Raw genomic sequence first — 18271 nt, forward strand, 5'->3', positions numbered from 1 at the left:
AATGATATGCCAGTTGTAGTTCCACTGTCTCAGGTATGTACCTTCTCCCTATTTTGTTTGAATGGGCATCTTGGAGTAATTGCCTCATGTATAGCAGGCTACATAGTCGCTCATAACTATAAGTGCGCACGTTAATGTTTGTACAAATGCACACCTATCATTCTCTAGGCTATACACTGTAGTTAACTACTCCAGAATGGAACATACAACTATTCTACTCTAGCTAAGCACAGCAGTTGTGCATAATGCAAAATGGCAGCCCTTAACTTTCATAGGGTATATATGAGCAGAGATGTGATTCAAAGGATGGACAGCTGAGAGGCATGTCTGTAGGTGTTGCACAGATGAGTATCACTGACATGTCAATATCATAGATCTAATACAAGCCTTCTGTTTTAATCTCTATTCCCCATACCTGCATCCTCCCATCTGTATCCCATTTTATGGGCAAATCTAGTACATACCTGGTAGAGTGATGTATTCCTTTTTTTTGAAGCATTCCTCTGCAAATGCATTGCACATGCACTGTCTGTGTGAGTACAACTACATACAGACCTGTTCCCCATAAGCAGTTGCTTGCCTTTTGTATGTAATGCTCATTAACAGGTAATTGCATCTGCACCAATCTGTGGCTCAGAATTGCTAATTGCATCCAAAACAGCTGAATTGCACTATCATTAGGCAATGACATGGCACCACAGTGCAATATACAAGGCCTTCATGTAGGCCTTAGCCCCTTTCTTAGTTTTTGAGATGGACATTACTGAGGTGTTGAGACTACAGCATTGCAGAGCATAAGTACAAATACTGTCCACTGTAGAGATGTAAGAAGTACGTCCACAGTTTTGCCTCATATGTTTGGTAAGTGTCCCATGACAGTGTGGTCATCTGCCAGTTCACTGGCAAACATTGTGGGTAGAAGTCAGTAAGGGGAGAGAGAGACATGCGGGTCTCATACTTCGTACCCGTCAGAATATGCATGCTAATGCAGTAGCTCCTATTCTATCAACTTACTATCTTTGTAGCGGAAAACTGTTAAACATGTCCCTATCTCTGGGTCTTTGTCCCCCCATTATGTATGTTTGTGTCTGGATCCCTTGTTATAGAGGGTTGGGAGGTATGGTCAGTCTGTAGCAGCTACCTTAACATACAGCCAGGTATGCTCCAGGCTGCATCTGCTGCTGAACACTTTGGAGGCCAGCAAGCTGTACGTGTAACTGTGGCAGCAGTGGCAGCCCTGTCAATGCAGCAGAGCCAGGGTAAGGGTACCCTTCACAGTCCAATCGAGGCATGTGCTTAAGGTACATCTGTTATGCAACAGTGCCAATAACAAAGTAGTAGGTGACATATAGTTAGACTAAATGAATATGTGCAGTATGTCCCCACCTGCAGGCCTTTGACTTGCAAAACTGGGTAGCAGATAATTAAGTAGCAGTAACCTTTGGGGATTAAAACTGCATGGCTCAGTCATTACTTGCTGTCTTCACAACAATGCTATTGACGTGCAACACATTGGATTTGAACCCAGGTCTGCGTGTGGCAAAATGTTCTGTATGCAAGGCATTTAACAGACTGAGCTACTGAGTCAGTGCTGAAGCAGCTGTAGTGGCCAGATATATGTGCAGACATACAGGCTGTGACACATGTTGCCTGCATCCATCAGTATGTGCATGGCTTTCAAAGGCAGTTGTTCTGCAGCAGGGTCCCAGTTGAACATATGTACTGAGCCACTGATGCCTTAGCAGGTGTGTTTAAAGATGTTGCAGGTAAAAAGAAACATTTTCCTGTTACCCAGGCCTCACATATTGCCATTATTATTTACTTAGCTGTCTACTGGTGTATTTTTGCATCAGAGTCCCAGGTACACTCCCGTTTTTCACATTAGTTTTAATTTCTGTCTGTCAGTGGCAATCAGTATGTATTGCTGAAAACACCTGTTTTAATAAAGATCTCTGTGGCCTAGTGGGTTAGTGCAGTAGGCTGTAGTTGACAGGGGCCCAGGTTTGAAATGTGGCAGGATAATTATTTTGTACATGTGCCTAATTCTGTAAGAAACACATAAGATCATTAAGGCACATTAAAGCTCATTTAAATGGGTTTGTGTGGTGCTCCACTTAGCTCTGCACAAACCCATGCTAAAAAAAGAAAAAGGGGGTGATAGGACAGTAGTGAAATTGGGGCAAGAAGGGGGGAAAACATACTGAAAGGCAGGTAGAGATGTGCAAGAAGGGTGTAGGAAAGAACCATAGCTTCCCATTTTTGCGCAGCAACGGCTGTGCATTTTGACAGATTTCATACATGAATTTTGACTCTCAAACCCGAGAGAGAGGGGTGAGGACAACATAAATGTGTTGTCAAGTGAAATGGACCAAATTAGTTGTGCCCAGTGGATATGTGTGCGAAATGGTGAGCTATGTATGGGGTGATATTTTTTGTGGGATATTGTGTGTTTTTTTTTTTTAAATAAGGAGAGAGTGGAATGCTGGGGAAGGGATGTAGGTACATGTGGGGAGGTAAGTTGGGTAGGAGTGGATGCAATTGCAGACAGACAAGACAGTAGACAGGGGTGGTGTATGACACATGAGGGGGTAAACACCTTAGATGGGGAGGGTGTTGTGGAATCCAAGATGCATGTGCCTCTAGACAGCAGCAGAGTGACTGACATCCCCACTCATGGACAGTCAGCACTGCTCCTTCACTGCCCCAAAGGTGGCTGTGCTGAAGGCTGGGCACCAGGTCCAGCTGGCCCCACCAGGTTATCCAGTCAGCCTTCAATCTGGTGCAGGCAACATTCATAGCTCCTATGAACAATCCTGTGTACCATGGCCGGTAGTTGATCCTGGATGACTATCCCCCTCCACCACTGCTCCCGGGGGAAGACGGGCCCTGTCCCCTGAGGTGGTTTCTCCCAAAGGTGGTGTAGGGCCAGAGGAGGGGGCACCACTGGCTTGGGTCTCAGACATGCTGGGACCCATTGCAATGACCGGCTGAGGTAGGGTAGGTGGATCAGCAGGAACTGGCCTACCCTGATGTGATGTGGTTATGGAGTTAAACCAATACGTATAGGTTAGTTATGAACAAAACCATTGTTAGTAATAACAGCATGCCAGAACATTGGAAATAACTCCATTACATTTCAATGCATATTATGTGAAACACAACAATAAATAACAGAACAGTCAGTATATTAACAGCATGCCTGTAACAGTTACAGCATAAGGCCAACAACATAGGTAATTCAACAAGATATGTTAATATGCAACCATAGTAATACATAACATTAATAAAACACATGCCCCAAAATAAAGTTTATGGAACAAGATATATTAATAGAAACCATAACCAACGAATAACAATAATAAATATCTGAAGATAAGGGGTGAGGAGAGAAAGAAATACAGTCCATTAATACCATTATAGGCTATATAGTTGACAACAGTACTGCTATCTGCTCTACAGGTCTGTCCTTTCTTTATGTGAAAATGTGCCCTATAGCTGCTGTAGCACATACATACCTGTCAAGCTCTCCACTTGGGACAGTATGGGCCAAGCAGTAACACCTGTAGGTAGACAACTACACAGAACACTTGCATATCAGGTGGAACTATATAACTACCAAGGTGTGCTGTGGGCTGATGTAATATTACTTTGCTATTGACATAATCATGTGGATGATATATCTGTGAAGGAGGGATTATGCAACAGTATGTGCATTCCATCACAGCGTGACACTTTAGAGACATGTATGTGTACAGTACATAGACATGCCTTGCTTGGCAGGAATGGAGGATAAAACCCAATAGCAGTGACTGCAGAGGACATCTGCATTGAATGTATTAATTGACTGCAGCAAACTTTAACAGACACTCCAGGCATGTAGCCATACCAAAGCTGACACATTTTATTTTATTTATTTTATTTTATTATTATTATACTTATTTCCTTTATTTTATGCTGTATTTTCTCTGTCTTGGCAATGACTGTAACAATCCGTGATATCTAAACACACAATAATTAACTTATAATATGGGCTACCTCATCCATTTACCTGTAGTTCCTGTGGCGAGAACATCTGTAAACATTACGTGACTGATACTGTAATATTTAGATCTACATACCACTGGATTCAAACCCTGGTCTGTGTGTGGCAAAAATGTAGTTCATACAGTGCATTTAGCAAACTGAACTACTGAGTCACTGCAACGCATGCATGACATTCAGGCATGACAGAGATACTAGGTAAACTATACAGTACTCCACAGAAAGGTGCACACATTACATTGTTAGTGTGTTGAAGTATCTGTGAAGTCAGCAACCAATATCCAGTTATGGGTTATTATTTGCAATGCACAACCAGTACACTGTTATACCTGACTGCAGCACAATGCCTCATAGCCTGAATGCTTGTAGCTGACATGCAATGGTGAAAACAGGACAATTCTGCTGTACACGATTACCTTGGTGTATCGCTATTGCTCCATGTGTTGTTGCAGAGCGGTTGTCAAAAGTAATTTCTTACAAAACCATCTCTGATTCTACATTTATTGCACAACAGACTTTATTAGATATACCTTCATACAGGTACTCATATTATTTTGTGTTTTTATTGCAGAACAGCTGTAATAATTGATTTCTTGCAAAACAGCCCTACTTCCACACTTTTTGCACAACAGACTTTATTAGAGATACCTTCAATCGCTTACGAGTATTGTTTCAGGTTTTTATTGCACAACAGTTGTCATTATGCACGTGTTGAAATACAGCTAGATTTCCACAATTATTGCACTACAAACTTTACTGCATATACTTTATTACGGTTAATGCTTTAGTCTTCTCTGCTTATGGCAGTACAGTTGGCAGTATGCACTTCTTGCAGTACAGGTGTATGTCCACATTCATTGCAATACAATCTTTACTGTATATACCTTATCACAGTTAAGGCTTTTCTCTTTCTTGCAAATTTGACTATAGATAGCAAAATGCATCTGTACACACCACACTCATGACACAACCTGGTCAAGTGCCCGGCATGCACCTCAATGTTATGAGCCCTCTCCTCTGCAGCTGTTGGGAGAGAAGCACACCATTATGCATATCAGCTTAGCAGACATTCAAGAAATATTGGTGAAACACAGGTAAAGATAATAGATACATGTGGGACATTCCCTGCCCAGTATTCCTGGACCCAGGTGTCTAAGAGAGCCTCTTTCCATCTTTTCAGGTCATCATGGTGGTGACAACACTGCTCACCTGTGCGGGGGATACCAGTTGCAGTGGTGAGGTCCCTTGCTAGCTGTTTTCAGGCCTCTGCCTTGCAATCTGAGCCCTGGTAATTTCCCTGCATCAGCTGGTCTTCAGGTTTTTGACAAGGAGTCCAACCATGACCCTGGTCTCCTGAATGCTCCAGTGCTGTGCCCAAAAGTCCAAACCCTATCCAATGCCTGCCAATGTATCCTTCAGAGACAGAACTCCAATAGACTATGCTCTATTCCTGTCTATTGGGCTTAATATAGCTTGTTTTCCCACCCTTACACACCACTGGGCAATATTTAAAAAATGTGGCATGCTGCTTAGCACCATGCAAACCATCACAGCTGAGCTAAGCAGTACACAAAATAACCATGTTTTGCAGTGCTTAGCAGTGCGTAATCCAGCCAAGCGGTGCCAAACAGTACATAAACATATTTTGTTTAAGCAGTGCTTAGCAGGTCTTATAAGGTCTTACCAGAGCTTAGCTGAGCATAGTAGGCCAGGATTTAAAAATAATTACCATCATTTGTATTTAGAAAATAAGTACTTACATTCCCTTCCATGTATTCAAACCCTGCACCTACTGCACATGAGGCCGTAAGTCTACCCATTTGGCTATGTGGATATGTGGCATTCTGCTATACCTTTACATATACCTCTGAGCTAACTTTAAGCAATGCTGAGCACCTTGCCACACCACACAAATCCGCTCAGCTATGCTTAAACCTGACCTTTTCATAAATAATTAAATACATTTGGTTTCTTTTTTTTAGATGTCTGGCATGTGTCACTAACTGCGCTCCACAACACACTGTGCACACCTGCTTTATATAAAAAAAAAAATATTATATTACATTGATATAATGCAATTGGACAGTGCGGGGAGTGTGTCGCTCATCTGTTGACACAGTTAGCACCACACTCCCTACACTGATTCACTATCTGTGTTCCATGGCTCTACCTCAGCAACATGCCATGATTAATATGTGTAGGCTCTACACAGTGCCTACACAGATTTTATTAAATCCTGGGGTAATTTTTTGAACATTATTTATAAACTCATATTCTCTTTGTGTTGATCTACTAGCATAGATTGCTCATATATACACACACAGTTTTGTCTGACAAGAATGCATCACTGCTATTCTGATAAAGATCTGATCCTTTGTGCTGCTTTTAGAACTCTGACCTCTCTACAGGCAGCATTATTTCCATGGTGTATACAGAAATGTATCCTAAGTGTATTTCAGATGCATTTTCTGTCATGCAGTTGTCATTAAGTACTATTCCACACTTTGTAATAGCTCCTCAGAAGAAGCCCTTGGTAAGTCAAGATTGCTACGGTAACTGCTGTAGTATGAATCTATATATACACTGCTACTCACAGATTGCATTTCTCCTCTGTGTCTGAATAGTTGACTGTTCTGTTTATCTTTCAGTTGTTGCCTTTCTGCATTATGTCTACAAGGTGTGTGTGTGTGAGTGTGTGTGTGTGTGTGTGTGTGTGTGTGTGTGTGTGTGTGTGTGTGTGTGTGTGTGTGTGTGTGTGTGTGTGTGTGTGTGTGTGTGTGGCATGTGTGTCCATGCAGATGTGTGTGTGTGTGTGTGTGTGTGTGTGTGTGTGTGTGTGTGTGTGTGTGTGTGTGTGTGTGTGTGTGTATATGTGTATGTGTGTCCTTATCTGTATGTGCGGCATTTGTATGTGTGTGTGCATGCATGCATGTATGTGTGTCTTCACGTAGAGAGGAGTGTGTGTGTGTGTGTGTGTGTGTGTGTGTGTGTGTGTGTGTGTGTGTGTGTGTGTGTGTGTGTGTGTGTGTGTCTTTATGCATGTGCTTGTGTGGCATGTGTGTCTTCATGTAGAGGGGAATTTATGTGTGTGTGTGTGTGTGTGTGTGTGTGTGTGTGTGTGTGTGTGTGTGTGTGTGTGTGTGTGTGTGTGCATTTGCATGTGTGTGTGCATGCATGCATGTATGTGTGTCTTCACGTAGAGAGGAATGTGTGTGTGTGTGTGTGTGTGTGTGTGTGTGTGTGTGTGTGTGTGTGTGTGTGTGTGTGTGTGTGTGTGTGTGTGTGTGTGTGTGTGTGTGTCTTTATGTGTGTGCTTGTGTGGCATGTGTGTGTCTTCATGTAGAGGGGTATTTGTGTGTGTGTGTGTGTGTACGTGTATGTGTGTCCTTATCTGTGTGTGCGGCATTTGCATGTGTGTGTGCATGCATGTGTGTCTTCACGTAGAGAGGAATGTGTGTGTGTGTGTGTGTGTGTGTGTGTGTGTGTGTGTGTGTGTGTGTGCCTGTGTATGTGTATGTGAGTATGTATGCGTGTCTTCATGTGTGTATGCATGTGTGTATGTGTGTCTTCATGTACAGGGGAATTTGTATATGTGTGTATGTGTGTGTGTCTTCATATGTCGTACACCTGCTGTGCTCAGTATTACGCTGCTCTAGCTTCCATTCTCTTTATGCCTTCTTCAGTTGTACAGCCATTTATAGTTACTCTCCTTTCACTCACATGCACTGTCCTAAGCGATCCCATGGTGACCGCTTGTTTTTAGTGCTGCACTGTATGTGGCAGTACGGATGTGGTGATTTGCCTTCATCCTGAGCTTCATTGCCTGACTTTGCTTCCTGGTATCCTATCCAGTGCCAGCTGTTGTCTGGTCCTGTTACACTGTGCCATTATACAGTTCAGCCAATACCATGAGTGAAATGCCAGCTGCACCTCGGCACTGCAGTTAGCATAGTTTACTGCACTTTACCTGGAGCACATAACTTATATGTCACATACAACTGTGGCTATTTTTCTGACTCAGAAAGCATTTACTAGTGCTGAAGCCTCTGAATTGACACTATTTGCTGCTGCAGTAATGAATTTCCTAATACACACACAGACACACACACACACACACACACACACACACACACACACACACACACACTCACACACGTACATTTGTATAAAGTTATAAAGTGTTTGCCTTAACATAAAAAATATGCAACTTTTTATACTTTGTTCAAATTCGCTGCTACAAATCTTGTTTTAGTGAATAGTATTTTTAAATCCTGGTAAAAGCTGTCAACCCAAATTATACTGTGTTCCCTAAGAAATAGTGACAAAGGTTCATAAAGTACAAATCGGGATACTGCCTTGATTAACTTTAGATTTACAGGTCCAAATTATGCTACTGAGGTATGGCTCCAGAGTCAAAGAAAAAACGAAGTATATGAAAGCTCTCCACAGTACTGCCTTTATTCAAGCACAAGCGCTTTCACACATAGCTTCATCAGGTGCATACAATACAATAAAAACACACCCTTAAATACCAACAAAACAGAACACATGACCTTAGCTTATATGTGTTTAAAGACATAACACTCTTATTTAATACAAATTACTATCTAGCAAAACATTTATTAAACCTCATAATATATATTCAAGCGTATACTGTAATATATAAAAAATAAAAAATAAAAACAGCTAAAACTACCTATTAAAACCTCTCTTGGACAATATTGGTTTCATGGGAACAAATTCATTTAGCCCATGTCCAAAATTCGCTCTCAATAACACTATCCATCTAGCCTCTACCTCTTCAGTTCTAGCTCTGATGTCTCCTCCCCTAATAGTCTCATATAACCTGTACAAGACTTTAAAACAAAAATGGTGTTCATTCCCCATATTACTAACATGCTTCGCTAGGGCATTGGTACTAGTGCCTTTCTTAATATGGTAGATATGCTCCCTCATACTTTCTTTCAAGCTACGGTCTGTCTTTCCAACATAAAAATGATTGCAAACAACGCAATTAGCCAAATACACCACACGGAGGCTCTCACAGGTGGCTTGTACCTTAATGTCAAATAACTTGCCAGTATCTGGGTGCTTCAAAAACAGGCTGTCATCTATAAACTTATAATATCCACATTTACCACAAGGTTTTGTTCCATAAATAGTTATGTCACTAGAGGGCTCTCTCAACTTACAAAGTCTCCTTTTCAAATTCTTTTTATTCCTAAAGGTGAACTGGGGCTTTGAACCTACAATACCTGAAATAGTTGGATCTCATATTAAAATTTCCCAATGTCTATTAATAATATCAGTATAAGTCTTAATATCTATAGAATAGGGAATACAAAGTTTCAATCTATCGTCACTTCTCTTAGGGGATCTAACATTATTTACAGAAAAATAGGGTTTAGCCTTCGTACACCTTAACTGCCTAACAATCTTTTCATTGTTAAAAATCATATTAGAATCATAACCCCTTTGAAATAGTTCAAAGCCAGTCATAGTCATCCTCCTTTCATATTCTACTTCATCTGCACTCAACCTAGATGCTTTATAAAACTGATTCTGCACCACATTATTAAAGACATAGTGAGGGTGCATGCTGTCCCTAGACAACAAGTTGTTAACCCTGCAGTCTTTTCTATACATCTTAGTTGAAATTTTCCCTACACTATCCTTTGTGACTGTCACATCAAGAAAATGAACCTCAAAGTCTGAGTAACTTTAGATTTAGTTGAGGTTTTAGATGAGGTTTTCTTTAGTTTCCCCATAATAGAAGATGTCATTTCCAACTTAGCTATAAGACTGCCTTATGTTTTACCAAACCTTAACCAGTTTCTTGCAACCTTCGCTTACTTGTGACTCCATGAGAAGCTTGATGCCTTACTTCACCTCTACAATAGTTTACAGGTGGAGGTGATATGTTTTACATATGTAATTTTAAATAATTTTAGTCTAATTATTACCAAACAGCATTTCCAATAGGTATATACTGTACTGCACCTTTGTTTAAACTTGTCTTTATTTCACACCTATAAGTTTCAGTTAAGCCAGAATTCTGTGGCAAAAAGATAATTGCTAGCTGCCCTGGTGTTGGGTTAACAGAAATGGGAAGACAATAATCAGGGGTCTGAGTAACAGCTCTTCTTTTGGGGAGGGGTGGAAGCTGGAATTCAACACTCAGTATGCCCTGGTGTAACTCACATACTGAAACTGGGTGTAGTGGGAGCAATCCAGTATCTCTGTACCTCTGTCCATACAAGGAATGCCTGGTGTCATGGTGGGCCTCAGCCATCCCAGGAATGAATGAATGAATACATAAATAAATAAGGACCCCATGCACTTAACCACAATATAAGCACTGGAAGCACACAGTCATTCTATGTCAGGAAAAGTATTTATTAGTATCTTTGTTTACCAGAAAAGTCTGAATGGGATAAAATCCTTTTCAGCAGAGGCCTGAGGAGAAAAGCTTCACATTTAGTACCAGTTTTGATAAATATAAAAAATACAGTTACATGATATCAAAAGGAAAGGAATACAAAATATAGCAGACTGTACATACATGAGAGAAAAGCTGCACAATAGCTTACATAAGCATCATTTAGAAATACATGTACATAGCTTGCATGTATGCATACAGAGTTGGTCAGTCATTAGAAATAAACACATGCTTGTATATAGCAGACAGATGAGACATATAACATTGAAAAGATGGCGTAATATTACCTGCGATGTCTAGCAGCTAAAATAATGAAAGGAATGGGAAGCGTAACTATGGAAACAATAGGCTGAGGAGAAGGTGGGTGATAATGAAATACAGCAAAATACATTGTCGTACAGCAACTATGAAAATATTGTTACATATAAAACTGAGAAGTGAAGTAATTAGGAATGTGAGGATTGTTGGAGCTACTTGTACCGTTATAAGTATTAGTTTTAGATATACGAGGGGAGTGAGTAGTGAAACTGCAATGGAGGAGGATAGTGCGATAATGGTTGATCGAATTAGAGAGAATAGGTGATTGAGTCTTGTCACTTAGAGCCTGTGATTGATATAATTTATGTAAACAAATTTACTATTTTGTGGTTTAGTGAGCATCCTTCTGGCCTGATTGTGAAAAAGGGGAAACTGGAAAACATGAGTGCTTGGGGAATAGGTAGCAGGTTTTGCCACGACATTTATTCATAGTATATTTCACATCAATAATATAAAAAACAGAAAAATGTTTGCAGTTATTACAGCTTCACTTATACTAATGCATTATCAAGCCAGCATTTCCAAAAACCCATTATAATAGTTAAATCAAAACAATTATCTCCTCAGTTTCAGATAAGGTCCCTGAGTAACCATATTGTTTAATTGTCTAATATAATAAGCCTTTAATTTAACCTAAGAATTCCAAGATGTACTTTACAAACCACAGATGTTGTACCACTAAAGTGCTTACCATATACATTTTATTGTTTAATTTATTAAGATTATTTTATTATTTCAGCCATGGTGTGTCAAGTACGTTTGGAATTCTTACACATTTTTCTTACGTTTTGGCTTGACCTTTTACCTGGATACCAATTTTAGTTTTGGTTTTAATTTAAACTACCAGTATGTTTCACCTTTTAACATCAGAGACTCTATATTACCTACTCAAATATTTTTCTGCCTAGCTATGAACAATGAAATTTATACTGATGAAAATCATTTTTATTAACAGCTTGCACTGCTAGTGGACTTTCTGATTTCTATTATGGTTATCAATAATGTTTTTGTAGTTGTTGTGATTGTTAAAAGGATGCAAGGTTTGGCCTACACAGAAGGCAGAACACTCACAAACCAACCTGCACCGTAAATTATACCTGATGTAGTACAGTGACAAAATGACACCTGGAATATTTCTTAGCCAAAGAGGCACGCAGCAGTTACTGTGACTCATACTTACACTGCAAAGACCACATGTATCAGCCCCTTGAATTTATCTGTAGGCAATTTTATGACGTACCTAGGAACATCGATATTAGTATTTTATATGGAGAGAAGAACAATATTTATGGCTATTTTTGGTCACATGCTTAACTGGCAAAGATAATATGCTTGATCAATTGTGTTTTGAAAAGGATAAACTGATTTCAAATATGTACAAAAAACTGGTTGCTTCTAATAAATTATTATATGTGCATAATTCCTTCCTGTGCTTGTTAAGCAGAACACACCTAATGCAGAGATGGTTCATCTCAGAGGATTAATTTATAAGCAAGTCTTAAAGTGATCACATTACTAAGACATTTGAATTCAACAAAAATCACATTGGACACTGTCACAACATTGCTAATGAGTATTATCTATGAAAAAAGAGTCAGTTAAAAGATATAAAAAAAAAGTTGTTTTTTTTTCATTTTTTCTGTGATAGCCAGGTCATAAAATGTCATTTGAATTAGCTGACTTACCCAGATAAGAAATTAATTAATAAAAAATAAACAAGTGGATTTTACCATTTTATATAAACTTGACAACTCTCTGCTTATAAAGTCCTTTCCCAGCAGCACTGTGTAAATAACAATGATTCTGACGCTTTTCTGTTGCCTCACTACAACCTACATCCACGTATATTAAATACTCCACGAATGTTAATTCTTAGTTCTCTTACATAGCAGACATCAGAAGCACACGAGACCACAACCAGAATTAAATGAGCTTTTGTTTGCATAGATCATCAATACTTAAGGAATACTGCGGTGGTGGTGCTGCGGTAGCGTTGTCGCCTCACAGTAAGACGTTGTCTTGTTCGATTCTCAGCTAGAGCGTCTTCTGTGTGGAGACATGCATGAATGGGCGTACCTTCGTTGAAGGTTGCGCGTCAGGGCTGGCAACTCGACACGTAAAAATCTACTGCCAATCATTAGCGGACCGGAGTTCCACTGTGGCGACCCCTAACCGGGAAAAGCCGAAAGACACAACAAGATCAATACTTAGGGAATAATTCACTGCATTCGTATAGCACCCTAATTTAATGTTACACCTGTTAATATCAATTAACCTCACTTAAACAGTTGACAGTTACCTTTGGGCATTTGAGATCTGAGATACACTGATTAACAGATGCATATGAATAAAGGCGGCTTTCCTAAGCAGAGAGCCAAGTTTAGGTGCATATCTATTTTTTATAAATTAGCATGAATTAGATAATTCACCTTACATCACTCATATAACTTAGTTTAAAAAAGTAATAACTTGATATAAATTAGAATGGCTGCTGTTTCAGCCTCATTAACCTCTGGTGAGTGCAATATTCTGTATAAATCTTGCTTTACCAAGAACAACATTCATCCCATCATTAATAAAGGCATCACTGAATACACAAATTACAAAGCGTCAGGATATTTTCATATGCACACCCTCCACTATTTGATAGATCCTGTACTACTGTTTAAGGTGTTGTATCTTTGGCAGTTATAAACTGCTTTTTCTTCCTTTACAAATGATATTAATGTAGAAACAGTTACAAGCACAGTCCCTATACAGCAAAAGCACTAAAACATATGCACATGCAGTCTCGATGAAGGAATACGTTAAAAAGCAATGCACGACCTCACCTCACACAGATATAGTCCACAAAACACTTTCAGATTAATGATTCTATGTAAATGCATACATCAAATGGATTAAAAGCTAAGAAAACTCACTCACTTCTCAGATATAATACACATTTCTTTGCTGTTTGTATTATCATGAAGCAAGATGCCAAGGGTGCCATATGTTGGAGAGGCTGCTTTTTTTGTTATACTTTATTCATAACAATCAAAAAAGTCAGGACATTTAATCATCGGCATCTTACCACTGTAATGTGCATAAAATTCACTTATAAGACATCATCTTACCAAGGATATTAAACATAACGTCTGGAATGTGCTCTTGAAGTGATACAAGAAAAATAAGGTAACCTCAGTTGTGGTACAATAAATTTAACAGAAAAACCCATGAACCCCCTGAACTGACTGTTATGGTCCTAAGCAAAGGAATTTCACAATTATCCAGAGTTCCTGCTTCCTTACCTTACTAATATCCATTTTCTTGAAACCAGTCTCATGAAACACAGCCTGAGTACAAAGTCTGAATGAACACATATGTATATATTCAGAGTGTATATATACTCCTTTAGTAGCGTAAGGGTTAAGCAGAAATTGTATCAGGGAAAAAAAAAAGAAAGACAACAAAAAGTTTCATGTCTCAAGGCCAGGCTTCCACACACCCAGTTGAATGTTTACCGTGCAATCACACACTCCTGGCTATACTACGGTATTTTTATCATTTGCTCATGAAGTCCTGCCCTTGTCAGATTTCTTCTAACCAGATTAACAGGTTGTCCTAGAGGCAGGTTCTATTCAGATAAAGAATATTTCAAATTGTTTACTTCTGTCTTAAGTTTGAATTAGTACTGTAGGGGCAGTTTTTCCATTTTTATTCTTGGCAGACAACGCTGTCTTTGATTACTTGAGACATTTCATTTTTTTTGTTTCAAAATTCAATATGCTTTGCAGACTGAGCATTTAGTTGGAAAGAGCTATCTTATTTATACTAATACATTTACAGACTGCAAAAAAGTAAACATTGTTTTTACATTGTTGTGAGCACTTTTTTAATTTTGTTGTATGGTTCTGTTCTGCATGTGTAAATAGGCAACATTCCAGCTTTGAATTTTCAGCGCTTACTTTTAGGAAGTAATGCATTTCCTATAAAATTTTACTGTTCCTTCTGAATATTTATTTTTTAATGATATTCACAGACTTAATTCCAAAACAAAGCTGTTAGGTGCTGACATATTTAGTATAAATAAATTGCAGCATTTTCCCTCCACCCACTACCCTCCTATGCAGCATTCGTACACTCACAGCAAAACACCCATACACCTAGCAGCATTCAAACACACACTGATCGACGCAACCATACACCTAGCAGCATTTGTACTCACACTGATCGATACACCTATATACCTAGCAGCATTCATACATACACAACATACCCATACACCTAGCAGCATTCGTATACACACTCACTGACACACCCCTACGCCTAGCATCATTCATACACACTCACTGACACACCAATATGCCTAGAAGCACTCGTACAAACACTGACCAACACACCCATATGCCTACCTCTCCTACATCCTTACACACACACACACACACACACACACACACACACACACACACACACACACACACACACACACACACACACACACACGCACACGCACACGCACACGCACATGCACACACACACACACACACACACACACACACACACACACACACACACACACACACACACACACACACAAAACACTCTCCTACATGGAAATCTGAATCTAGAGCTGTACTGTATATTAAGAAACACATTAAAAATAACCAGTACAAGTTACAATCCAGAAATAATATGGAACTCTGTACCAGCAGCTGTTCCCTAAGGTAATCAGCAAACTTGTTTCATACTTTATCTTGTTATGGAGCCTGACCAGTGAAGCCATGTGCCCCCGACTTATGAAGTCCACCACTGTACATTTGTTACCATCCTTCCAATCTCATTGCTTTTTCCTGCTTTCACACAACTGTTTCATAATCTCAGGTGGGTCTGCCTTGATATTCCTCATGGTTCTGGGCCAGGTTTTGTGAATCATTGTGGAATTTTGGCCAGGTTTTGTGATTCGTTGCGGAATTTTGGCCAGGTTTTGTGATTCATTGTGGAAGTTTGGCTAGGTTTTACGATTCATTGTGGAATTTTGGCCAGGTTTTGTGAAACGTTGTGGAATTTTGGCCAAGTTTTGTGATTCATTGTCTTATTTTGGCCAGGTTTCGTGTTTCATTGTGGAATTTTGGCCAGGATTTCTGATTCGTTGTGGAATTCTCGCCAGGTTTTATGATTCATCGTGGAACTTTGGCCAGATTTTGTGATTTGCTGTGGAATTTTGCTGAAGTAGTTGCTGTCAAAATTTTTCATTTTATTTATTTATTTCTCTTTGGTGACACAGTTTAGCCACTGCTGGACGGGAACCAATATGCAAACCATAACGTGGGTATAATTTCAGTTATAAGGTACAATTATGTGAAGAGATAACATAATACATAAAATTAAAATGGCATAACACATGCCTAAAAACAGTGTTAGGTTCACACACACTATGAATGACCTCAGTATAACAAAAATGAAATAAGTAAATGAATCAACATTACACAGGCATTAGTATATATACATGTGCAATTTAAATAGCATAATGTAGCTTACAATGTTTATAAGAAGCATATGTATAAGTGTACAGGTAGAAGTTAGTACTGAGAGAAGGCACAGACAGTGGAAACGGTGAAACAAAAGTAGCATAAATGTAGGGAGGTGCAGCGGAGAAAACTGGTTGGTGAGTAAGTAAAATGTCTAATAGGTAACACTAAGCAGTGCAGAATGAACAGAAGGGGAAGTGATATTAACTAGTCAAGTTAGGAAATTAGTTATGGATAGAATGACTAATAAAATGCAGTATTAAAAGTAAATCAGCAGGGAGTGGTAAATCTACGGGGAGGACTACATCTCATATGTCATATTCAGTATTTATGAATAAATTTATCACAATAAGCACAAAGAATCAGAATCAGATTCAGAATCAAAATCACATTTATTGGCCAAGTATCCATGAATACAAGGAATTTGACTCCAGTTTCAGTGACTCTCCAAGTATGAATTACATAAACGACATACATGCAACTATTACGAACAAGACAAAAAAGTAAATGTATATATATATATATATATATATATATATATATATATATATAATGTGCAAAGTGCAACTCAATGCAAGAAATACTGAAATAAATTCTGAAAGGAACAAGCATTAACAATATGTAATCAATACTGCAGAACCCTTAGACACTTGGGAAGAAGAATACAACAACCTAATAAGCTCAGTTAACCGTTAATGAACTTGATGGCCTGTGTAAAAAAGCTGTTCTTATATCTGCTTGTTTTGGTGCATATTAATCTATAACACCTGGCTGATGGTAATAGTTCAAAAAGATGGTGGCCTAGATGTGAAGGGTCGGTGATGATCTTCCCTGCCCTTTTCATGACTCTGGAATAGTACAAGTCCTGTAAGGAGGGCAAACTAGCACCAGTGATATTTTCGGCAGACCTGACTATTAAATGTAACCTATTTTTGTCATGATTAGACAGAGATCCAAACCACACTGCTATGGATGAGCTGAGAACAGACTCCATGACTGCTGTATAGAACTGAATCAACAGTTCCTGTGGGAAGTTGAACTTCCTCAGCTGTTGCCGAATGTACATTCGCTGGTGTGCCTTTTTTATGATGGACCCTACACTGGTCTCCCACTTCAAGTCCCGGGAGATTATAGATCCCAAAAACTAGAAGGATTCCACAACTGACACAGCAGTATTAAATATAAAGAGGGGGGATAATATTGTAGTACCAGTCCTAAAGTCCACTGTCAAAGTATTAAGAAAATGTTAATTGTTTCTTTGTGTCTTGAGTTTTATTCATTTCAAAATAAGAGCATAATGCATGTAGGTGTTATTTCTACTAGATAAGCCTTTAAATCCTTGGTGAGGATTATTACTATCAGATGAAGTCATTAGCCACTTACAGTTTTAATCCTCTGTGAGATACTGCTGGTCACTAATGTAGGCCGGCTTAACAGGTACCATTCGTATAGACAGGTGATAATGAAGTTATACCCCCAGGTTACAATACAGTCCAGCTTAGCAGGTGCCATTCGTATAGACAGGTGATAATGAAGCTATACCCCCAGGTTACAATACAGTCTGGCTTAGCAGGTGCCATTCGTATAGACAGGTGATAATGAAGTTATACCCCCAGGTTACAATACAGTCCGGCTTATAAGGTGCCATTCGTATAGACAGGTGATAATGAAGTTATACCCCCAGGTTACAATACAGTCCGGCTTAGCAGGTGCCATTCGTATAGACAGGTGATAATGAAGTTATACCCCCAGGTTACAATACAGTCCGGCTTAGCAGGTGCCATTCGTATAGACAGGTGATAAGAGATTTTACCTTATAAAGCTGGAGACAAGACAAAGAGGACCTGCATGTATCTAGATTTAAAAAGGGTCACTAAATGAATCTGTTTTACTAAAAGAATATACATGTAGCATGAGTAGTGCCTAAATCTCACCAAATGGTTATAACTGCTGGTGATGTTAT

At 39.1% G+C, this 18271-nt stretch overlaps 1 protein-coding gene across 1 annotated transcript in view; it reads right to left on the bottom strand.

Moving 5' to 3' along the window:
- Positions 1 to 14295, bottom strand: part of LOC122815930 (polyamine deacetylase HDAC10-like) — a 752749-nt gene extending 738454 nt beyond the window's left edge. The window contains exon 1 of the mRNA XM_044088797.1: positions 14089 to 14295. Within this exon, the coding sequence (XP_043944732.1) occupies positions 14089 to 14160 (72 nt within the window). The 5' untranslated portion in view covers positions 14161 to 14295. The remainder of the gene's footprint in view (positions 1 to 14088) is intronic.
- Between the last annotated feature and the right edge of the window lie 3976 nt (positions 14296 to 18271).

This window comes from Protopterus annectens, chromosome 11.part0 (assembly GCF_019279795.1).
Source record: "Protopterus annectens isolate FY-2018-M chromosome 11.part0, PAN1.0, whole genome shotgun sequence".
In the NCBI taxonomy this organism is placed as follows: domain Eukaryota; kingdom Metazoa; phylum Chordata; order Ceratodontiformes; family Protopteridae; genus Protopterus; species Protopterus annectens.